We start from the raw sequence: 26585 nt of genomic DNA, 5'->3' as shown, positions 1-26585 counted from the left end.
CATTGCGAGTCTGGAACCGCTCGGAGCTTTCTCTCTCTCTCTCTCTCTCTCTCTCTCTCTCTCTCTCTCTCTCTCTCTCTCTCTCTCTCTTTGTGTGTGTGTGTGTGTGTGTGTGTGAAAAGAGGTTTGGAGAGGGGGGCACAGTCTAGTTTCTCACCTTGGCTCGCTCTCCCTCACCCCTCCTCTCTCTCTCTCTCTCTCTCTCTCTCTCTCTCTCTCTCTCTCTCTCTCTCTCTCTCTCACTCAGTGTGCGCGTCGGTGCGCAGTGGTGATGGTGTATGGACAGATCTCGTGAACGGAACGGATACTGACGGATGAGAGAGTCTTCCCGCTGCTGTATCTGCGAGCTTCCATTCACCATCAAACGACAACCCAAAACAAGGATCAGGTCTGGATTTATTTTCACTCGCCTGTGCTCTTGTTGGACTGAGGTTTAGAGATCCCGACTGGATTCAGGTAAGTGTCTCACCAACAGTTCAAGTAACTGCATGGCACATTTCACAATCATGTTGATCCACTTACAGACTCATCTTCGTTTTTCTGTATCAGATTTTCCCCTAGTTTCCTCGAAACAGCACATCATATAATGGCTGTTAGAATGATGGTTTGAATATGAACATTGAATAATTCACATTTGCAAATATTACTTTCATAAATAATAATTAAACAAGGTGAAGTAAATATGAATGCAGCTGTTTTCATTTACAACAGCTGAGAGTGTGTTATTCTTGTGGTTACTGTACAGTTTTCTATGGTGTTAATTCATTGAATTTTGTGTGTATCATTTCACATTTTAATCCAGATCTTACCTACAGTTTCTTAGTCGAATTCGGTTCAATTTATCGTATAGAATGTATTGTACAGGCTGGCTATTCATTTCCATTTTTTTATAGTAGTCAATAATGAAACGATCGAAAACAAAAGTTTCCTGCACAGCTCGCAGTTTGTGTTAGTCAGAGTCCTTAGGGGCCGGAAAGACAGGTGGTCAGCGAGTGAGATTTCTCCTTTTACATTGACCGCTTCAGTCACGATTTAACATGGCAAACAGAAAGCTCCGTTTGGTTCCCAGTCAGCGCTCCATGCCAAGCAAAGCAACTCTTCACGGGCCGTCTTAGGTATGCGTGACACCGGAGAGACTTCTGCTTCCCCTGATGGATGTGGCACACGTGTGCGTGTGTGTGTGGATTCCTGTAATTTTATTGCTGTAAACCCCTCTCTAGTTTCCCTGAGGTCACAGATGAACTGTGGAGTTAAACTTTGAGCAAAACATTTACGCCAGGCTCCTGCCTACAGCCGGCCCTCAGAAATCAAACGCTTCAGAGCTGTCAAAACGAAAAGCACCGTGTTTGACAGTAGAGTCAGAAGTGTAGCGGACGGGGAAAAAGATCTGATAACAAAACCATCTGTCCGTTTGATTCCTGACCTACTTACACCATCCAAACTCTCAATGCCAGCGCTGTATTTGAAAGACTTGGTTTGCCAAAAAATGAAAGGTCTCTCATAAGTTACTCGCCAGCGTGTTGTTTTAAACCTGTGTGACTTTCAGTGGTAGGCAAACGGAGAGGTTCGGCAAAGCGATGGTTTCGATACAATGAAAGCACACAGTGAGCACAGATCATTGATGTCCAAACTTTTTCCTTTAATGAACTCATCACAGTGTTTTGAGTTGACACATATGATGTGGGTCATTACTTAATATGTGGTGTCGTTCCACATTTGGAGATGAGGTGTCATTGGGCAGTTCTGGGCAAAATAAGTACTGCGTTTTTCAGCTTGACTGAAAGGTTTGGATCCGGCTCAGTCTTGGCTCGGTCCACCTCAGTGGTTAAAGTCAACATGGCCTATATTTCACTCTCCACCTCTTCCAGCGAAGGAAGCTTCCTGTGTGTGTGTGTGTGTGTGTGTGTGCGCGCATGTGTGTCTCTGACACTTTCTTTTGTCAACAACAAAAATCTTCCTCCACCTCTAAAGCTCTGCTTTGCTTGACTTGAACTGAAAGGGATCAGTGAGGAATCTATATGTTCCCTGATGTTTTGAGATACTGTAACACATACAGACAAACACAGACTCGTTTTAGACTTTGTGACATCACGTTGATGAACATCACAACAAGATCGTCTCCTTTTACACACTAAAATATTGAGGAAGATGATTGCTATTATCGTTGTTCCTCGATTGGTAGAGCATTTTGTCCGAACCAGAGGCAACCCATATCACCATAAAAAAGATGTAGACTGAATGCAAAAAAAAGCATTGGTCAAATGCACAAATGTATTAAACATCAGATTCGATTTTGGATATCCCACTGAAGTCTCTGGTGTTTGAAATGATCTTTACGTTTCATGTAGTCTGAGCTCCAATGACTGTTTTATGAAAACATCACAATGTGATACAGATTTGCCAAAGAGGATGTTCTTGAAGGACGGGGCAGTTTAAAACTATATTAGACCGGACAGCAAACCTGCAGCAAAGCACTTTCACATGTGAAGAAGGTGTGTCCGTTGAAGTCTTAAAGGCACGGCAAAGAAAACATGGTTTTGTTCCAAGGGTTAGAGAAAGGTTAGAAAATCACAATGAAGAACTAAAGCATGACCGAGGAAAAAAAAAACGTTGCATGATTATAAGAAATAAGAAAATGATGTGATTTGACCCCTTTAAGAGTCAAGGTTTGCTCAGCGAGTGTGTTTTTGAGTGTGTTCATGCATTCAATTTGAAGCATGTCAAGAGGTCAGGGGTCATAAAATAGCAGGTGACAGCCGTAAAAACGTAATTGTGTGTGTGTGTGTGTGTGTGTGTGTGTGTCTGAAGTGATTCTATCCTGTTCAAATCTTGTGCTGTAACTCTAGGGGTGTGTCCACATGAACACACACACACACACACATACACACACACACACACACACACACACACTGTGTCCAGTCAGAGAGCAGTGTTAAATGATTCAATCTGTTGAAGCTCTGGCACCTTTTGACTGTGTGTGTGTGTGAGAGAGTGTTGCACAAAATGTGTTTGTCAGTATTTGAGCACTTCATAAAATTATTTGTGGTTTCCCTCCTGAGTTCAAAGCTGGTGATGCCTAGCGGTGACATTTTTGTTGTTAAATGAGAAAAGGTGTGTGTGTGTGTTTAAAAATGTGAGATTATGAAAGCCATCTTGTTATTCTACACAAAACCATACATGAAATCCCCTAAGCCACCCTAAACCACACACACATTCATCTGGCTAACTGACTGAGGACATACCATGGACTTTTATTGCTTCTATATATAGCTGCCGTTACAATATACTTCAGATTCATTTAATTAAGTGTGCCTAAGTAAATTTCAGGTATATTTTTAAGTACACTCAGTTTGCTTTCTTGTACTATTTCAATCCTACTTGGTACTTATTTGGCCCGATTTTAGATGATAAAAGTACACTTTAAAGTAGACTGTATATACATTAAATGTAGACTTTGAGAATACAAACCTTTGTTTTCAATTCAACTACAACTAAACTGTTTGGTTTAGTGATAGTTTACTACTACTTGTAGCACATTTTTATGAAGGTACAGCTTAAAGTCTACTCTTAGTAAACCACAAGTTTAGTTTACTACTGTTGTTTCTATACTGCAACTATGGCTTTTTATTTACTTTTATCCTCTACTATTTACTATATAATACTATCTTTATTATATATTATATTGTTACTATAGACCTGATCAAGACAGTGGAAAAAAGTATTTTTGCACTTAAATCCTTTTAATTCCTTTGCATTCAATACGGTAGATCATTCTATTCTGCTAAATAAACTGGAAAGGTGTGTAGGTCTTTCTGTTAACGTTTTAAATTGGTTCAAAACATATATTACAGATAGGAAGTTTGTTGTTAATATAGGTACTCATGAAATATTGTATGGTGTCCCTCAAGGATCAATTCTGGGGCCAGTTTTATTTTCATTGTATATGCTCCCTTTGGTTGGTATTATTCAGGAGTATGGCATGAATTATCATTTGTATGCTGATGAGATATACAATTGTACATTTCATTAGAGGGTGGGTGAATTCTAATTATTTGAAGTTAAATGAAGATAAAACTGAAATCCTTATTGTGAGTCCAAAACATGAGAGGGAGAGAATGGAAGTGCGACTGGCTTCATTAGCACTGCAATAAAAAAGAGAGGTAACACATTTAGGTGTTATTCTGGAGTTTTAAGTCACACATTAATCAAATAACAAAAAGTAGTTTTTATCACCTGAGGAACATTGCCAGAGTTCGTCCTTTTTTATCCACGAATGATGCCGAGAAATGTATTCATGGATTAATTTTTTCTCAACTTGATTATTTTAATGCTATGTATACTGGTTTGCCTAAAGGCTCTACAGCAAAGTTACAATTCATACAAAATGCAGCAGCCAGAGTATTAATGAAAACAAAAGGGAGAGATCATATTACACCAGTTTTAAAGGAATTACACTTGTAATACACTTTGTTATTTTTAAAATTTTCATTAAAAATTAAAATCTATTATTAGTCTATACATTTACGATTGTCTGTCAAAGTAAATGCCAAATTGTACCAAGATCCTCTAGTGCTGGTCTTTTAGAAAATTGCACAGTCAATATTAGGCGATCTGGTTGTCCCTCATTTAGTTACTAAGCTCCAAAAATGTGGACTTGTCTGCCAAATGAAGTGAGAGAATCGCCAAGTATATATATTTTAAAAAGGCGGCTCAAGACATATTCCTTAGACGTACATATAATGTTTATGAAAGTATGCTTTCTTGTTTTAAGTCTAAAATAAGTACTAGCACACTTGAGTAAACTTCTTTTTTGTAAAAAGTTTTACAATCAAATGTTTTTATTTTCTAGATTTATTTATTTTCGGATGATCTGAAATTAAATTCACTCCTGTCCCTGATGTCAAACGTCATATGATGGACTATTTGCATTACAGCACACATTCTCATGATTCTCAAATAAACAAGCAGTGTGTGACCTGGTCATCGTGTGTGTTTTTGGGAGTGTGTGTGCTTAAGATCAGGTTCTGCTTTTTTAGTCAGGGCTGGGTTGAGTCAGCGGTGTGTGTGTGTGTGTGAGAGTGAAGGAAGCGTCTGGTCGCAGTGGCCACATTCTTCTAGCGGGCAGTTTTTTTTCCACTGGTTTACTTAAGGTTTATTAATGAGAGACGAGGTTCACACACGCTCTCACGATTTCGTAGGAACATGTATTTAACTTGTCATTGCGCTGGATGTGGCTTTTTTCAATCTGACCATCATAAAGCTGCCTTATAGTGACCTCAGCCAGATGAATTATGTCTGTTTTCATTATTATACGCCAGTGCTATATATTACTCTTCCTGACATGCTGTTCTCTGTGTTCTGTTACTGGTGCTGTATTGATCTTATATTGTTCATGATTTGATCGCTACGGATTAAACGTAAGCAACTATTTGCAGGACAGATTTCTTCCTTATGTGCTATTGATTTTCTGATCTGGTTGATCAAAATGGGAAGGCCTGTTTAATGCACGCTAATTTGTGATTGGTCTTGTTTTGTTGTGTGTTGGAATTGATTAGCTTTAGTAATTTGTTAGTAATAAGCTTAGTTTGTTTTGGTGGCGCTGATATTTCTTTTTAACATCCCAGCAGAGTGTCACAGCTCAGTGTATTTAAATGAAGTGTGTCATTTCCATGCAACTGAAAAAGATTGTTTCCCGAAAAACATACTTTTGCTGCCGTTGTTCGGCCAAACAGGTCTCAAACACCTCAAACTCATCTGTTTACATGCTTAATCTGATATCGGTTCCTTAGAATTGTTTTGACATTATATTGAAATAAGATCAACAAAAGAAATAACGCACATCACCTTTAACTCTGCAGTGAGCAGTGCATTGTGTCTCAGTTCTGATCAATTCTGTCTCACGAATCACACGCACACACACACAAACACACATGTTTTATGGGGACATTCCATAGACTTCCATTGATTTTATATCAGGCTTATGATATATTCTACACCCCAACGCCTTAACCTAAAAATCACACAAACACTAATGTTCAATAAGATCATTCCGTATGATTTATAAGCTGGTCTTTCCTCATGGATGTCCCCACAAGGTCACAATCTGCTGGTATTACTATCTAATGTCCCCACAAAGTGATGAATACCTTTACACACACACACACACACACACACGGAGTTCAGCGAAGTAACTCGGCTCTCCATATTTAGTCATGCTGCCAGAGACTCTCATCCTTCATTGTAATCTCTCTCTCTCTTCCTCTCTCTCTCTCTTTTTCCGTCTCATATATTTCATTTGTACTACGACATCCTTTATCTCCCACTGTCACAATCTTTCTATTTTATCCTCCACTCCTCTCTCAATATCTTTCTCTCCCTCTTCTTCTATTTCCTCAACTTTGTCCATATTTGTCCCTCTTTGTGTTTCATAGTGGCGATCTGTGTCCGAATGCACGTGTAGTCTTAAATCAGGATCGAACAGATTCATGTGTGAGTGTCAGGGTGAAGAAGACAGGGTGAGAGAGACTGAACCAGGGTGAGAGAAAAGCGAGACGGTATGAGAGAGCAATACAAGGTAAATGAGAGTGAGACCAGATATGAGAGAGCAAGACGGGGTAAGACAGGGAGAGCAAGAGGTAAGAAAGAGCGAGACAGGGTGAGGGAGGCAGGGCGAGCGACTGAAGCAGGATGAGAAAGAGAGGCAGGGTGAGAGAGGTCAACAAGGAGTTTGAGGGTCAAATAATGAGCTTAATTCTCTGTGTAGTGTTTGATGATGTGTGACTGAAGTGTGTGTGTGTGTGTGTGTGTGAAGAGAGAGAGAAAGGGAGGGAGTGCTTGGTCAAATATGTGTGAAACGGAAAGAAAGGACTGGTTGGAGTTAGAGTTCATCTTAATCTCTCTGTTAGGCTTCACTTACTCAGTTTAATGACCAGATTAAAAAACAGTCTTCCTTGTCTCAATATTCCCAATATAGCTCGTTCTCTTGGAAATATTTCCTGCGGGTGTCACGAAGCACCTGAGCAGTGTCACACACCGGTTTACTCCTTTATTTGCGACGGCGCTGACGGGAACGAATGTATTTGACTTAAATGTAAACGTCGGTGTAGAATGGAGTGGCTGTGTAAAGCGTGTAGTCAGTGGTCGAGGGGCCCGAGCAGAGAGAGCCACATTGATATTCACATCACACACACACGGTGACAGGTCCTGAGAGAGAGGAGTTTTACTCTGCTTTCACGCTTCATTGCTCTCTGTAGAGCTGTACAAGTGTGATTCAGCTCAGATACTCACTAACGTCAAACTGTTTCTCATTTACTCTAAACAGTGTCCGGATCTCATCAGATTCCCCCCCGGCGGATCACATGCGCCTCCGCCGACACATCGCGGCATCGCTGGGGTTCCAGAGTATCGAGTTTTGTTCATTTGGTGCGCGTTCGAACGGCGGCAGATAAGATGCGGAGCGGACTGTGACGGCGGATTTCTCCAGCAGTAGAGTTGGTACATTTTTATTCAGTCGTTTCACTTTTAAGTGCTCAATAAAGCACAGAACGTAATCATTTCACACGTTTGTTTGGATTGAGAAAAGCATGTGTGCATCTACAGTTTGTAAAACAATGTCGCATTCACTGCTGTTATTCAGACCCCTCGGCCCTCGACAGCCCCAGACTTCCCAAGAAACCATGACGAATCCGAGCATAGACAAGACCGATGTTTACAGAGACTAAATTGACCCGCTCTATGTATATCGCAGCATTCTTTAAATGGCTCCAAACGTCTATAAATGAGCGTTTCTAAACACGCTGAGCAAACATCCATCATGAATTCTTTATGAAACAATGTCTTTTAGAAATACCCAAGCCCACGTCACCATCACCAGTGATGATATTAACTGAAGCGGTGGTGATTTGATCAAATCTGAAAAACGATTCAACTTAAAATAAGAATCTATCGTTCGTCTTAAAATCTCAATTTTACACGTGATTTGTGTGTGGTGGGTTAAAGGGGTAGTTCACTCAAAAGAAAAGAAAAACATTTTCGGGTGAACTATCCCTGAGCGAGTTTTGTAGTCCAGTCATCGCTCTCATTTTCTGTAACAGGACGTTAATCTGACATCCGTGAAAACAGCTGTGAACATTTCTACAATACATGTTCAAAGGAAGCAGCTTGAATATCACAGAGCTATATATTAAAAACTACTCAGTATCGTTTTGATTAATTGAGTTTCTTTTTTATTTCCAGACACACACGCACGCTGCTGAGGGATCATTCATCTATCTACCAGACGCTTCCTAGCTGGGCCGTTGCTCTGAGATATCACACATACGCCAGACTGCACCCGTCTGAAGACACGCCACGACTGCATTTGTTTATTTGACTTCTCTCTCCGCTCGCCCATCTGGATTCTCTCCCTGCCCTCTCCATCTTCATCTCCTGTGACATCATGTGGAGTGCTAAAAAGTTCTTTTCTCTGCTTAGTTTGTTTCAAACGCTCCCCTGGGCACTCGGCCACAGTCCCAACCCGTTCTCGGGGCCACAGGCGACACAAACGGACCCCTGCTACGACGAGACGGGTGCCGCCCGCCGCTGCATCCCAGAATTCATCAATGCGGCGTTCGGGCAGGAGGTGGCCGCGTCGAGCATGTGCGGGCGCCCGCCGTCTCGCTCCTGCACTCTGGTAGAGCGGGAGGACCGTCCCTCCGTCCGAACATGCCAGGTGTGCGATGCGTCGGACCCTCGCAACGCTCACCCTGCCTCCTACCTCACTGACTTAAACTCCGCCCACAACCTCACCTGCTGGCAGTCGGAAAACCTTCAGGGCTCGCCGCTCAACGTCACCCTCACACTGTCGCTTGGCAAGAAGTTCGAGATCACCTATGTCAGCCTGCAGTTCTGTTCGCCGCGGCCCGAGTCCCTGGCCATCTACAAGAGCATGGACTACGGGCGTACGTGGACTCCGTATCAGTTCTACTCTTCACAGTGCCGTCGCATGTACAACCGGCCCAACAAAGCCACCATCACAAAGCAGAACGAGCAGGAGGCGTTGTGCACGGACGGACACACTGACGCCTATCCGCTTTCTGGTGGCCTTATTGCGTTCAGCACGCTGGACGGACGCCCGTCCGGCAAGGATTTTGACTCCAGTCCCGTACTGCAAGACTGGGTGACGGTCACCGACATCCGGGTGGTCTTCAGTCGCCCTCAGCACCCCAAAGCGCTGCCTATGTCTGGCCGTGAGAGCGAAGACCCCCTTGTGGCGTCCGGAGGTCTGCCGTCGTATTTTTACGCCGTGGGCGACTTCCAGGTTGGCGGGAGGTGTAAATGCAATGGCCACGCCTCCAGGTGCGTGAGGGAGAAGGACGGAAAACTGGTTTGTGACTGCAAGCATAACACGGAGGGGCCAGAATGTGATCGATGCAAACCCTTTCACTACGATCGACCGTGGCAGCGCGCTACAGCAAAAGAAGCTAACGAATGTTTGCGTGAGTACGATTAACTTTCATCTCAATTTCTTTATTATTATAAAAAAATATATATCTTTTGAATCCACATTCTCTCATGCCAACTTAGATGAGTTTTTTCACTGAACCAGTCACAATGCATTCTGGGACTGCTTTATTTCTACGCAGGATACATAATTATGCTGCCTATCCTAAGCTCACCTATGATGGCTTAAATTGCCGTCTAAAGTAGGCGGCTCATTATATTTTGGAACTTAGCTATAGTCTGGGGATATGAAATGATTACTTAGGAAAAATGTGAAGGTTAATTCTCATCTCATGTCTGAACATGATTTATTGAATCTGGAACGTTTCTGCCGTATCAATATTAATACTGGAGGCATTCCACATAATACCTACAGACTGACACACACATACACACAGCGAGAGAGAAAGAGAATGAAAGACAGATGCATTGTGTTTGTGTATGTCTGTAATGCAGTATGTTAATCTTTATATAAACCTCTTCCCGTAGGGCATGTCTGAACAGCGAAACATTTACAGCGCTACACACCGCAGATAGAGCAGTCTGACAGTAATGCAGTCCTATTTCATCTGACTTAAAGCTTAAAGTAATATACCTTTACATACACCTACATATAGATTCACATGTGCATATAGACATACACAAACTTGTGTACACATTTGTATCTCTATGTTTAAGTTTATTTATATCTATATGTGCATGTGTATCTACTGTATATGTATTCTATGTAACAACAATATGAAGATAAACATATCTAGCGATACACATACGGATATACATATAGAAATGAATACACATACAGTGTAAATACAGATTTAAATAGTATCATGAAAAAGACTTAGACCATGATAAGATTTTACCTATGGTGTTTTAGTTTTATGTCATGATGACCCTATTTAATGATCTCTCAATCTCTTTATTAGAATTCAACTAGAGAATATAGGAAATTTAGAAGCAGAAAGAAATGGTAAAAAGAGCTTCTATAGTCTATATGGCAAGTATCACGCTTCATAACCCCTCATACTTCAGCAATTACAGGAACCTGACACTTTTAAATGGAATGGATCCTTCAATTCTTATTTTAATCTAATGACTTCAGGACAGTCACAAGAGTTCAAGATTTGCTTGGTGCCAAAGAAGGTCACACTTAATACACTTAATCATTAAAAAACATTTTCAATATATTTATTTGTGTCTTCATAAAGTGAACAGAAAAATATTGATTTCATTAAAACAGCATGCTAAATCCACAAAGCCGATCCCATGCATACATAGATACATTTTGTATACATACATACATACATACATACATAAATACAAACAAACATACTGCATGCATACATACATACATACATACATACATACATACATACATAAATACATACATACAAACAAACATACTGCATGCATACATACATACATACATACATACATACATACATACATACATACATACATACATACATACATACAAACATACTGCATGCATACATACATACATACATACATACATACATACATACATACATACATACATACATACATACATACATAAATACAAACAAACATACTGCATGCATACATACATACATACATACATACATAAATACAAACAAACATACTGCATGCATACATACATACATACATACATACATAAATACAAACAAACATACTGCATGCATACATACATACATACATACATACATACATACATACATACATACATACATACATACAAACAAACAAACATAAATACAAACAAACATACTGCATGCATACATACATACATAAATACAAACAAACATACTGCATGCATACATACATACATACATACATACATACATACATACATACATACATACATACATACATACAAACAAACATACTGCATGCATACATACATACATACATACATACATACATACATACATACATACATACATAAATACATACATACATACATACATACATACATACATACATACAAACAAACATACTGCATGCATGCATACATACAGACATACATACATACATACATACATACAAACAAACATACTGCATGCATACATACATACATACATACATAAATACAAACTAAAATACTGCATACATACATACATACATACATACATACATACATACATACATACATACATACATACAAACATACATACATACATACATACATACATACATACATACATACATACATACATACAAACAAACATACTGCATGCATACATACATACATACATACATACATACATAAATACAAACAAACATACTGCATGCATACATACATACATACATACATACATACATACATAAATACAAACAAACAAACATACTGCATGCATACATACAAACAAACATACATAAATACAAACAAACATACTGCATACATACATACATACATACATACATACATACATACATACAAACAAACATACTGCATACATACATACATACATACATACATACATAAATACAAACAAACATACTGCATGCATACATACATACATACATACATACATACATAAATACAAACAAACAAACATACTGCATGCATACATACAAACAAACATACATAAATACAAACAAACATACTGCATACATACATACATACATACATACATACATACATACATACATACATAAATACAAACAAACATACTGCATACATACATACATACATACATACATACATACATACATACATACATACATACATACATACATACATACATACATACATAAATACAAACAAACATACTGCATGCATACATACATACATACATACATACATACATACATACATAAATACAAACAAACATACTGCATGCATACATACATACATACATACATACATACATACATACATACATACAAACAAACTGTATGCATACATACATACATACATACAAACATACATAAATACAAACAAACATACTGCATGCATACATACATACATACATACTTACATAAATACAAACAAACATACTGCATGCATACATACATACATACATACATAAATACAAACAAACATAGTGCCTGCATACATACAAACATACATACATACATACAAACAAACATACTGCATGCATACATACATACATACATACATGCATTCACATATACATACACATGTATATGCATACATTCACATATTCTTACAAATGCGCATATATACACATATATACATATAAACATATGCATACACCTACATACTGTATCTTAAGTATATGTAGCAGCATCTAATGGCATTAATTGTCAGTACACAGTTTGAATGAAAAGTGTGTGAATGTTGAAAGTGTATGAATGTGTGTGTCAGTAGAGATGTATAGCGTGCTAATGCTTTAGTCTGAAGACCTGACACTCCATTAGTATTACTAATGTCCCCCATAAATCTCTTTGCCTCTCCTCTCCTCTCTCCCTGAGCTCGTCTACATCCAGATGGTAATACGGCCATCCTTTCGTTTTCTTTTCATTCTCAGCTCTCTCCGTTCTCTATTTGTATTTCTCCTCTCACCTTTCTTCTCACCATCTGCTCTTCTGTGGTTTGGTGGCTTCAGATGACCCCCGGCGCACACACTCGTTTTCCTGCCAAAGACCCCCGCTGATTTCGTGCCCGACCTGCCGCTTGTTCGACGGGATCTTGTTAAAACCGTCCCTCTGTTCTGCCGAGACGCGAGAAACAAGGACAAAGAGATCAGGAGAATTATGAGGCGCTAATGACTACGGTCAAATAAAATACAACAAATTTTTTTCATTCTGTAAAGAAACTGTCATATGATGTTGGGGGTTTGTGGATGGTTGCCAGGGCATTGCTAGGCGGTTGCTAGGATGTTCTGAGTGTCACTTTTAGGGTATTCTGTGTTGTTCGTCCACCCCGATATGATTCAGGTCTGTGAGATGTGTAAGCAAGACTTTTGATTGAACATACACCACAAAAAGTTGCATGTGTGTTTAGTCACTCAATAAACACACACACACACACACACATGCTCAAGTGTTACTGCATTACATTTCCTCCACGTCACACACCAAAACACGTCGCTCCTGAGGAAAAGCGCCACACAGCGAGTTAATGATCTAAAGCTGTGATGCTCCAGAAGATTCTTCTAGAGAAAAATGTTTGTCTTCCGGTTTATCCGCTTTTCTGCCAACGCTTGCGTATGTGTCCTGCCTGTCGCAACGCTTTCTTGACATCAAAACAACATGTTTGTCAATAAAGTTGTTAATAATTGTTTTGTTCTTAAATGCCGTCCAGAAATTTGGCCTAGATTTTCTATCCATGTGTCTGAAAGATGCCCGTAAAGCAAGTGTACGAGCGCAACCTTTTATGTTGGAGAACACATGCAAGCAATTAAGTAAATTAATAAATAAAAACACTCGCAGCGGCAGTTACTCCGTTTTATGTGAGGGCGAGTATCGTGACATTTCAAAACAAATAGAAAGCTTATAAAACGTAGTGTTTAGTCAGAGATCTCCAGCGCGGCGTGTCTGTAACTCATCAGCGGCGCTATTGTCCCGTGCCAAACCTTCAGAAGAAACTTCCAGCTGTTGCCGTTTCTGACTTTGGGAATGAGTCACCTCTTCAGCAAATGAAATTCCTGTTCGCTTGGATTAAAGTTTTAAAGATTAAAAACATGTCCACCGAAAGGCCAAGATGAACCAGTCATTACATTTTCCAGGTTTTTTGGTGCCGTTGTGAGTTACCGGCTTGTTTGTAAACCCGCGTTGGTGGAGATTATTGGTCATTTCACTGGCATTTGTTTTATTGTCACTTTTGTTTTTCCGTGCTGGCTCAATAGTTGCCAATTGCTCTAGACAAAGATGGTTCTTGGCTTCGCCTGACTCTTAGGTTATGACTTCTAGCAATTTGCTTTATTACTTCAGCCGCTTTCGTACTCACAAACAGAAAAGCCGTGAAGGAAGACGTGCGAGCTCGCGTCTCTTTCATGTGCGAACAATCGACCCGACAGGAAACGGCTAATCAATTAAAAACACCTGTGAGCCAAACGCTCTCATATTTATGTTCACATAAAAAGGCGCATGGAATTTTAAATGAGCTGTTCTTCTTACTCGATAAAACATATGTGTGTTAAAACACGCAGGTGATGTTGTGTGAAAGCAGTTATTCTGCGGTTTCCGAACACCAACCACGCAGAACACCCTGACAACCGCGCAGCCACGCTTTGAAATCGCCTCGACAACACCGGTGGCCGCCTTTCATTTTACATTGAGCTACAAATCTGCTTTGTGTGTGTGTTGAAATGGACGCATTCCATCGCATGTACTGCAGGATTTTACAGAAATGAAAACGATGGGTCGACCATGTGTTTTTGGGCGTAGTTTCGCACGCAGCAACCTTACCTGTACAGCACGCTCCGTCGGCTAACGTTGCTGTTCTACATAAATGAATTTGGAGTTCTGGGTTCGCTCCAACCCCGGGTTAATAGGTTTGAGTGCTTTCAGCTGTGTTTGGAAAGCTCTCGGAATAGAGAAAGGGTTACGGGGTGTCATTTAGTAAGACCCCTGGAACAAAGTCAGATTATGAACCTCGCTCAAGGCACAAATACAGCCCTGAGAAAAGGCCAGGGATATCAGAAACTATAGACAGCCTGTGATTGCTTCCACAAGAACCCCAACTCGTGTAGAAACGCCCTAGAAGTGTTGGTGTTGGAGGTTGTGTGCTTTAATAATTCAATCCCTCTTTCTTGTGTGCGCGGCTGCTCGTAAAGTGTGTGTAGCTCTTTCTTTGGGTGTGAATGGATGTGCTTTTTGTCACGGGTTTGGAATTTCATTTCGAGAAATGCACACACCCTTATTCTGGAATACAGCTCTCTCTCTCTCTCTCTCACACACACATGCTCACATCGCCTACAGATGTTTATCAAGCTGAATTTGCTGTAATCTCACCCTGTTGACTTTAGCCCAGAATCCCCCTAAAATTACACCCCCTTTTCATGAGCCTCAACACACACACACACACAGCAGCAGATGGTGTGTGTGTGCGGGTGTGTGCTGGAATGGCCTGAGCAGGTTTCATTAACCACAGAATTCCATACAAATTGGCCCTAAAATAACACACACACACACACACACAGAGAGAGAGACGAACCCAAACAAACCCAAAGAAGAACAAAGCGGCTCATTTTGAATCCTTAATTAGAAAAGATGAACCTTTTTGAAGAGGACCTGTGACTACCCTTTTTATTGCATTTTTTATTTTTCTAAGTCAACTTGAATTCAAAATGGACCCTATTTACCATCTTAATACGCTTTTCATATGTTATTCTGCACAATTTATTAATGCAATCTAAAAGAAAAAAAATGTCTTTATAAACGTTTATCCCAATAATACAACTAAAAACGTTTCTTCTCTAGGCTGTGGTGGGATAGGCTGCTGTAACAGATATTTCTTTCTAAAGTCTTGTCAATGGGTAGAGTTATTGAATACCAGGTTTAATCTGTCTCTGACTTTCTTTGCCTTTTTGTGTTTTTTTTAAATATATTTTTTCAAATGTCATATTGTTTCATTAATGTCTATGGTAGAGAGTGTTTATGATATATATTATAAATTGTATTAAAAATATATCATAAAGACATGAAAAAAATCTCTAGATATTTGAGAATTTTTTTATTTATTGTATTTCTTTGTTACTTATTATTTATTGTTTCCTTGTTACTGTTGTTGCATTCACTTTTATTAAATGTTAAAAAGTAAACACGATGACTTGCATCAGTAACTGTTCTCTTATGTCTCTGTACAGCGTGTAACTGTAACCTGCACGCGCGGCGCTGTCGCTTCAACATGGAGTTGTATAAACTGTCGGGCCGTAAGAGCGGAGGAGTGTGTATGAACTGCAGACACAACACGGCCGGACGACACTGTCATTACTGTAAAGAAGGATTCTACAGAGATATGGGCAAACCCATTTCACATCGCAGGGCATGCAAAGGTACATTACACACACAACAACATCTCTCATAATTGATGTAGATGCGTTAACATTGACTTGAATTGCATTGTGCGAGTGCTGGCAGGGCGTTTGTTTTCAAACTAAAACTTTAAAATGTAATTTAACTATTAAAAGTTGCCATCTCACATCAGAAAACATATGATGTTTCTCTTGAAATTCCTGGAGAGAAATAGAAATAGCATGAATTGCTGAACGAGATTTGAGCAGTAGTTTATTTTCAGAAATATATATTGATATTATATTGAGAGATTACTTTCAAATTACTGTGTGTGTGTGTAAGAGTACGACAGAGATTTTGTGAGCATCTTTTAATCATGAGCTCTTTTGTCGTGCTGTCATTGTTGATTTGATAACGCTCATGTTGAGTGCTGATACCTTTATTCATCATCGCAACGAAACGCCACCTGAGAATTCTTCACATTCCACGCACACACAAATGAAGTCACGGCTATTCAAACTCTCTTTCAGCTCTCACCTGCGAATGCCACAGCTGCTCGACCCTTATCTATTAACCGTCTGTGTGTGTGTGTGTGTGTGTGTGTGTGTGTGCTTTCAAAGGGTCTCGACACCACGGAGGAAACACACACACGCATCATTGCACATACACATGTAGACACACGCTCGGATGCTACTATAGACTACAGTAACATACACAGTAACAAGAACATTCTTACAATACAGAAACGCATACAGTAAGACACAACCCACCCTCGTCTTTGTTTCGTATTGTTTTATATTTTACAAACAGCTGCGGGAAAATATGAAGAATATTATACTATTTATAGGTATGTGTTTAGGTAGAATTATCATTTTTGTTTCATTCTGTGAACTACTTACAGAATTTTCCTAAATTTTCGAATAAGAATATTGTTTCTATTTGCAGAAAATGAAACTGGTGGAAAAACAGGTGAAAATAACAGAAAAGTGTGTATTTTTTAAGACCTCAAATACGGCGAAGGAAACAAGTTCATATTCACCTTTAAGCAACAGTCATATTTCTACAAGGTTTAGGAAAAGTGTTTTCTTTTATGTCCTAACCTGGATCACAGTTTTCATGTGTCAATTCACACTGCAGTCGGGTGACTTTATGTCAGATTTAGTTGAAATCCAACAGACACTGAAATGACCACAATACATGTAGAAATAATGATTATATAAACATTTTCTTTTTTCTGTGGATATATTTATATAAATGACACAACCTACAGCCAGCAAAAAGTAATCCGAATAATGCCACATGAATTTACTATGATTTACACGATATTGTTTCACGGTTAAACCTAAATATAAAAATAATAAGATAGCAATCTTTTGTTTGTTTGGTTTAACATGAAACATGTTTTGTTTCACACAGCAGTGTTTGTGGGCCCGTCACTTTATTCTGTTTTTAAATCAATACAGCCATTTATGTAAAACTACATTTAACAGATGTTTATCTTAATTATATTATTAACAAAAAAATCTCAAACAACACAGTATTTATTGCAGTTAAGTTCCATCAATGTACATCGTATTGATGTAGATCGTATTTTCTATTTATTTCTCTTTATTATCGCAAATGTCTGTAAGCTGCTTCGCCATTCATGCAAAATTGTGAAAAGCGCTATACAAATGAAATTGAACTGAATTGAATATATGGGTATAATACTGTTTTTCTCTATTAATGAAAAGAGAAATGTCTATGAAATAGGCATAACACATGTTTATCTCAACTTAATATAAACATCAAAGGTTAAAAACACAATAAATCACAGTGAAAGGTGTCCCAAAGTCCTAAACGCCACAAGAAATCGTATGTTAGAAAGGTTTTACAAATAAACATACATTAATGTCAAGAGAAAACTCCGCGTTTCCTAGGATTGTGTTCATAAATGAATACATTTTTAAATGAATAACACATTGTGGGATTGAGAGCTCTTAAATGTTGGTATAATGACAACATCACTGTACATCATGTATTACACTCTTTCACTTCCACAGAGCAAGAAAACAAATCCTGTTTTCCATCCGGTGACCTTCCTGTTTGTTGTAATGTGACTTTGGTTACCATGTGTAATTCCTGTAACAGAGCACATCATTTAATATGTTATCATTGGGCCATGATGTTCTTGTAAATGAGATAAAGCTCTCCGTGCAGTGCGTGAGTGTGTGTTTGAGCCGTTACAGGAAGTGTGTGTAACAGATTGAGTGTCATGGCAACGTTTACTGGACCAGACGGAGACTGACACCTTTAATGGGAGGGTTCTGTGCCCGAGCCAAGGGTCAGGGTTTCACTGCTTAGAATGGTGCAGTTCACATCATTCTGAAGACAAAATTAATCTTTTTGTTATGACAGCCATGCAAAAATATCTATTCTAACGAAATAAAATGCATTCCAAACCACATATTAATCCCGAATATGTCATGATGTTATAGATGTTGTGGCTCATTTTCAGGATGCAGGTCGTGTATCAGCCTGCATGTGCCAGCTGAGCAGCTGCTATTGAAATGAATGTGAAAGTCATGGTTGACTGTTTCCAGGTATAACTGATTCTCTCTCTCTCTCTCTCTCTCTCTCTCTCTCAAGCGTGTGACTGCCATCCGGTGGGAGCTGCAGGTAAAACGTGTAACCAGACAACAGGTCAGTGTCCGTGTAAAGACGGAGTGACCGGCATCACCTGCAACCGCTGCGCGAAAGGCTATCAGCAGAGCCGATCGCCCGTCGCTCCGTGCATCAGTGAGTCACACACACACACAAAACGTCAATGAAGAAATCTCATACAGTGTATGGTACTTTACAGTATGTTATCGGAGAAAAAGCTCCTGAAGACATGAACAGAAGTTTTTATTTATAGTGTTTCAAAATAACGTTGACAGTTACACAGGTGTTCAAATCGTATGCTGTAAATATGCAAATGCTAACAAGAATTTTAATCCAGGATTTTAAACAAATAACCCAAAACGTTGTGTGTGGACTTATTGTGTCTTTCAGAAGTCCCTGTTATAAAGCCGACAGCTGTGATCAGCACTACAGAGGAGCCTGCTGGTGAGCACACACACACACACACACACACACACACACACACACACACGCCTCTGTTTCACTTGTGACAAAGACAAATTATGAGCCCTTCTTCTCTTTCCAGCACCGTTACAGAGCAAAACAAAACTGGCTGTTATTTACTTTCTCTGTTTCTGCAAACACACGCACACACTAAGGTCAACTATACAAAAACACACTAAAACACGTATGTTATTTAATTTCAACAAAATTCAATACATATTAAATATTATCTTTTGCCTGGTTACTACCATAACAAAATAATAGTATAAAGACAAACTCTTGTCCAGCAGCTCAAGTTTTAATTTATTTATTTTTACATGAACTACGTTAAAAATGTTTATTTAATTAAAGATGCTTATGTAATGTTTTCATTTGGTTGGAAATGTTCTGTTGGTTGTATTGTGTGTTAGTGTAGTCTGGACTGGTCAATATAATAAAAACAAACACATGTTTACACTCTTAAAAAGAAAGGTACTTCACGATGCCATAGTCTAAATGGTTCCATAAAGAACCTTTAACATCCAAAGAACTTTTCTGTTTTTACAAAGGGTTATTTTTGTCAAAAAAAGGTTCAGTGGAAAAAAAATCCTGTTAAAAAATTGACATTTTCTGGCTGCTGGGGTGAAATAGAAAAAATGTTTTTACAGTGTTCTTAATGGATCTTTGAAAAATGTTTGGCTGAATGGTTCTTTGTGGAACCAAAAATGGTTCTTCTATGGCATCGCTGTGAAGAACCATTTAAGCACCTTTATTTTTAAGAGTGTGTTTTATATAATGATAAAAGCGAACTAAAAATCCATGAGTGTTATTAAATCCGTGTGTTATTTATGTGGTCAGATTGTGAATCGTACTGTAAACCACCGAAGGGAAATCTCAAGATAAACATGAAGAAATACTGCAAAAAAGACTACGGTAGAATTTCTTTCTCCTTTTCTACATAATGTTTTGTAATGCTAAACTGACCTCCTTTCATCGTATCTTAATGTATATTAATATGCATGTGTGTGTGTGTAGTGGTCCAGGTCAGCGTGTTGGACATGCAGACGGTCGGCGACTGGGCCAAATTTACCGTCAACCTGGTGTCTGTGTACAAGAGCCGCGGCGAGCCGCTGAAGAGAGGCGATCACGTGCTGTGGGTCCACATGAAAGATCTGGCCTGCAAATGTCCTCGCATACACATGGGCAAACGCTTCCTCATCCTGGGCACCACCGAGGGCACCACGAGCCCTGAACGCCCTGAACGCCCTGAACGCCCGGGACTGCTGGCGGATAAAAACAGTCTGGTCATTCAGTGGAGGGACATTTGGACTCGACGACTGCGTAAATTCCAGCGCAAGGAGAAGAAAGGCAAGTGCGGCAAAGCATGATGGGATTGTGCGATGGGAACTCTTTAGCACTCTTTGACCACTGTCCTGTGTACGCTGGAGACTGCGGCGAGCGGCCGCGCGTGTGCGAAAGCGAACTCCTGAGCATGGTTGTCTGTGTGTTATTTGATGTATCATCCTGTTGGTCAGCCTTCAAAAGGGACCAATAAAAAGACTCTTTTATATTCTCACACCACTGAATCACGATCACACATCTGAGCACATTTTCATTTCATCCCGAACCCATGGTTTTATTAAAGAAATCTGAAATATGTCCTCACGTTACAGTCAGCGGAGCGATTTTAAAGCAAAAGACCAGGTGCTCACCGCATGATGGTCGCTCTTTAAACCTCAAAATCATCATCTTTAACATTGTTTGTTATTCAGGCCAGATTGTGCATACTCTTTTGTGTGAATATCTACAGGTACTTTAACACTAAAAGAATGTAACTTGTCATTTGTTTTAATGCAGTTAATGTTGATTGATTTTGAGGCCCACATCTCACTGAAAACTGGCGGAAGAGAATATAAAGTTTACGTTTAAACGTCAATTCGCAAATATCTTTAACTCGTGTGTAGCTGTGTGTTATCGTGAGGACAGTAGAACTGTACAGTAATATGAAGGACTGCGTCATAGTTTCCTATGGATGTACGTAATCGATTATACACAATCTTATATGTCAACATGAAAGGTGTGTGTGTGATGGCAAAGACCAGGAGACCTTTTCTCTCTCAGAATTGTTTTGAATCAGTTTTTTACCCTTCAGATGTTTTTTGTTAGTACTAACACGAGCATTAACTACTAACGTGATGTTTCTATACTTTGATAAGCATCCATAGATAACACACTACGGTCACACACACACACACACACACCGACCTCAGAATGTGGCCTTCATGATGCCCACAGTTACGTGAGAAATATATAGATATCAAATATAACCTTCACACGGTTCACAACGAGGTGGATGTGTTGTGTTTCAATTTTTCTGCCATGTTTATGACTGTCTGTGATCTAGCTGCATTACAATCCCAGCATGCCACACTCACAGTGACATCATGATATTATATTTCTAATTATGCTGCAGTCCGTGAATCCGATGGACGAGAGGCGTACCGAAAGAACAGCACTGGGACGCTTTGTTGTTTTGTTTGTCTCCAGCGCAGTTACTCATAAAACAACACATGTGAATGAATCACAGCCGTGATGATGTCGCTCGCACACGGCTGATTCCTCAGATCTGTTGAATGTTTTTCTCATTTTCTTTCTCCCCTGGTGTAATTCCATGTTTCGTGATCCGGTTTGGCAAGATCACGCCGTTTCCATCCCAGCCAAGCGTGCGTTAGGTAAACGTTAAAGAAACCATGCGAGTAAACCGGTATTGTTTGCCGCAGTGTTGACGTCTTTTCACTTAGAAAATCAACTCAATGTTTCATTTAACCCGGTGTGTGTAACATTTACACAACTGTATATTTACATATTTGTGTATGAATGTATATATGTGTGTATATTCACATGCATTAGGCCGATCACGTGTGTGTGCGCGTGTTTATTTGTGTGTATATTGACATGCATTGTATGAATGTGTACATACGTAAGTAAATATGAAATGTATGCGTGTGAGGAATATTCATCCGTCTAACCGAGAGAGCTTATCTGCTTGTCTTCACTTCTTCTGTTTGCTGTTTCTCTGTTTTACTTCATTGACCACTGAATTAATCAAATATACACAATAAATTATTAGTTGATGTATGATTTTGTGTGCGCGTTATGCTTATATACAACAAAAATGTGAATTTGTTTAATTCAACTATATCTTGACTCCGGAATCTGACATGAGCAACGCCATGGCAACCGCTTCCAGAGCATCACTCGCTCACCTTTAAAGGGTCATTCAGTATTACGTACAGAAGCGAGGTTTGGCCATCCAGCCCAAAGTCCAGTTGATCCGTGAGTCATATAAAACTTCCACAGAACCACAAAACAGACAGGACATATTTAATGAACTCTGAGCGCTTCATAACTAGAGAGAGATTTTTGGTAACTTTCCGAAATGGTTTAAGGTTTGGAGCAGATGTCAAGTAATGAAGAGCACATGTACAGTCAGAAAAACACAAACTACAACTGATGGCAACTGAGGACAAAATTCTGAAACATTCACATCATACTAATATTACATTCAAAACAGAAGACAGATGAAGTGCATGAAGACTAAATGTATAACATACACTTATACTGTTATCCAAAACAACAACATCCTCTTTCTGACCATGTAAAAATGTACAGTTTATTGAAATGCAATGCTTCAAATGATTTTCTTATGTGCTCCACTGAAGGAAACAAGCCATTGACAGATTTAAAATGACATGAGGGTGAGTAAATGATGACAGTCGTTTATTAAAACTGCCGTGAGATTGTGATTGTCCACAACTCTGTGCTGTTGATGATTTATTTTCACGTTACAACGAATGAATCTTGGTTCTCTTTAAAGATGTACGGCATTAGCTCTGTCTGTTCTGTACGGATGGTTCAAATCAAACAGCCTATGAAATTTCCCAGCACCTGGGTTTCTCATGACCGTCTGTTCGATGCTTTATGGACACAATGTCATGACTAAACTGCCAATCCAACCACAATGTCAATTGAGATACATGGAAACAAGTTGGAGTGCGGGAGCAATGCCGCAAGATGAAGTCGGAGGTCGGCATATACGAGTATTCCCACTTCAGTTTATTTCCTTTTTATTAAGCCTAGTTGTGCAAGCACTGTTGATTTTGTAGAGATGCTGCAGTTTTTGCCAGAGGTCGGGGCTGGGTTCTCCCGAGGTTTTGGGTTCCTCGCCACCGTTTGCATACTGTTTTGCGGCTGCAGACATCAGCTTTAGGATTTTAGTTTTCGGATTTATTAATATAACTTTAAAATGTTACATTTTGCTTAATTTATTTATTACTACACATAGGAATTCGTAGTTATAATAATAATAATTAGTAATATTATTTATAATAGTAATAATATTTAACCAGTGATTCTCTCTTCTATCTTAAATGTGTGCCTCTCTGAGATAACCACGCGGTGTGTGTGTTCACTTCTTTTGTTTTAATTTGTCTAAATGTAATGTTTGCTTATAGTCAACATGTTTCATGTAGGTGCGATATAGGCCATTTATAACGTATGTGGTCCTCAAGATGAAACAAAATGAGGCATAAGTGCAATGAAAGTATTTAATCTAATTTCAGGATGTTTCTTATCAATCTGAATGATTAAAACACATAAATGACATATGATTTGAAAAATATGGCTTCTTATAGAAAAGCGCTATTAGTGCTACACAACCTTCAAAAAACTTCTTCTGTGAATACTTGACTGACAAATGAAAATAAAACTAACCCTCTGTCTTTCTCTCACAGGTAGTGGTCCAGCTTTTGTTGAAACTAGTAACTTTGTATTAGCACCTATTGTATTATTGATCTTTTATGACATATCGCTTATTGCTCCCTGATCTCTTTGTAAGTCGCTTTGGATAAATATAAATGTACATTTAAATTTAAATGTAAATGTAAAGTGCTCCTGTGGCTCAGTTTGCCCCATGATAGGTCAGCGACAGGGGGTAAGTTGAACCATATGGGGATATACTGAGCATGCAACTGAATTTAAAAAAAAAGACCATGTTTTTATAGATTTACTTTCAAAAAAAATTACGCAATAATTATTTTCCCTTAAAAGTACTAATAGATCTAACAGTTAAGCCAATTTAAACAAAAAAATATATCTTGAAATGACAATATCTTTCGGTTTGCATTTCTGAAATAACTTGTCTTGTGAAACACCAAATAAAGTCTTGTGAAACACCAAAGTTGTAACCTTCCAGAAACAGACTAAACAGAGAGTTGAATAATTGAATTTCTGCTCTCACTATGTCTGTTTTTGTAGATTCTTGGCATATACAGTGCTTTTAATGCCAAACACGTTAGGCCATTAGTGAATTCAAATGAAAATGAAGATATACAGTATACTGTAGGAAATAAATCAGGTGTAAAATGCTTTTTTTAATCACAGAATGTAAGTGTACTTTGGTGAACACTGTCCCTAAACTCAGTAGCCTATACTAAAGTAAACAAGACAAACTTGAAAGTTATGTGATATTTCATTGAAATGACTGTAGACAGGTTTAAAAATGTTAAATTAAAGTTAACTTAAGTGTGAACACCGGTTCAATTTAACCCACAGCATATGGTTCACTTTGCCCCATAGCTGCCCCTTTGGAAAAAAAACGAGTTCAGGCAACTATTTAGCCAAATTATTTGTATAGTTTTATATGTTGGTAAATCAAACATCTTCGATTCGAAACATAAATATGTTTAGATCTCTACTGTCTGAACTTAAATTTAGTTTAAAAAAAGCAGACAGAAGAGACTTTGGTGAATATGATTTTTTACTGCGGAAATGCGTTTGATGTTGCATTACGTTCAGCGCTAATCTCACTGACTGGAAGCATCTTGAACGTGACGTCAAATGAGGCATCTCCCTGAGGTCAGGGTTGATCGACCTCCCCGAGTTCACAGGTCAGATGTCCGAGTTCGAGTGTCTTTCCAGATGTTATTTCCAAACAGGAGGTAGGGAAATCCAGCCTAAAACCCTGGATAAGACTGAGAGCACATCTTGTACAATGCGTTCATAATGCATCAATTTTAACAGCGGAGTGTTGGAGGTCACACAGAGAGAGAGAGAGAGAAAGAGAGAGAACGGTTATTAATATTTTTGCTTGCATGTATATAAACACAGACACGTTTTTCTGTTGGGTTGTATACATTAGACTGACGTTTCTTAATATTTATACACGAGTGTGTTCAGGGGGTTTTGAGAATTTAGGCTCTATTAGCGTGTTTTCTCAGGTGCGCGCGCTGTTGATCTTAGGGAATGAGTCTGTTTAGCTTGGCTTGGAGACACAAACACACGGCTCTGCTTTCGCACCATCAGACATGATCTGGCAGCAGAGAGTTAATTCATCTGACACTACCTGTTGTTTTAATAAAACACCACCAGTGAGTAATTAATGATTAAAAATAGCTTCAGTTCAGATCAAATCTTCTTCAGAGTGTATTTCTCAGTTATGTTTCATAAAAACTGTTTCTTCTAGGATTTGGAGAAATAAAAAGACGAAATGAAAGGGATGGAGGTGTAAAATGAATATTATAATCTGGATTTGGGTCATTTTGATGAGAAATGTTTGAGTTCATATTGAGATCTTCCATTAAATTGACTTTGACTTGATCTGAGCTCAGTTTGACACATTGTTGACATCTCTTCTGAAACTTGGAGGCATTTTGAGATTTCTGACGTTTTTCTCAGGAGATGCAGAAGTTTCCATTTGCTCTCCATTTCATCTCATTGCTGTCTCGAAATAATTGATATATTAAAGAGATCACATCTGTTTTTTTATCATCAAGAACAATTTTGAGGTTGCTTTGCGTAAATTTTCCAGATGAACGGGTACATTCATCATTACAAAGGGATTACAAAGATTCTCCAATGACATCAGGTTGTAAATCTATTTCTGTTTATGATGTCACCATTGTTTATTGAAATAGCACAAATCTAAACTCTCGTTGTCTGCAACATTTAAGTATTTGCTCTTTTCAAATACACACGTAAACTTTTCTATAACTTCAACTTCATTCTTTGGCAGTCATTTTCTTTCAGGAAATGTAAAT

General features: G+C 38.8%; 1 protein-coding gene across 2 annotated transcripts; it reads left to right on the top strand.

The window, feature by feature from the left end:
- The first annotated feature begins 245 nt into the window (after positions 1-245).
- On the top strand, positions 246-22628 carry ntn2 (netrin 2). Of its 2 annotated transcripts, none has more exons than XM_079488116.1 (8): positions 246-456; positions 7322-7494; positions 8236-9476; positions 16257-16445; positions 19033-19182; positions 19438-19491; positions 20347-20421; positions 20524-22628. In XM_079488116.1, the coding sequence occupies exons 3-8, from the start codon at positions 8438-8440 to the stop codon at positions 20874-20876; spliced, it is 1860 nt and encodes a 619-aa protein (XP_079344242.1). In that variant the 5' UTR covers positions 246-456; positions 7322-7494; positions 8236-8437; the 3' UTR covers positions 20877-22628. The 2 variants fall into 2 exon arrangements, with proteins under 2 accessions (XP_079344242.1, XP_079344243.1); XM_079488117.1 differs by having other exon boundaries at positions 271-456; positions 7322-7490.
- Positions 22629-26585: the final 3957 nt, after the last annotated feature.

Source organism: Barbatula barbatula (genome assembly GCF_947034865.1).
Source record: "Barbatula barbatula genome assembly, chromosome: 23".
In the NCBI taxonomy this organism is placed as follows: domain Eukaryota; kingdom Metazoa; phylum Chordata; class Actinopteri; order Cypriniformes; family Nemacheilidae; genus Barbatula; species Barbatula barbatula.
The sequence above is the reverse complement of the archived record's forward strand: the minus strand, read 5'-3'. Positions and strand labels throughout refer to the sequence as shown.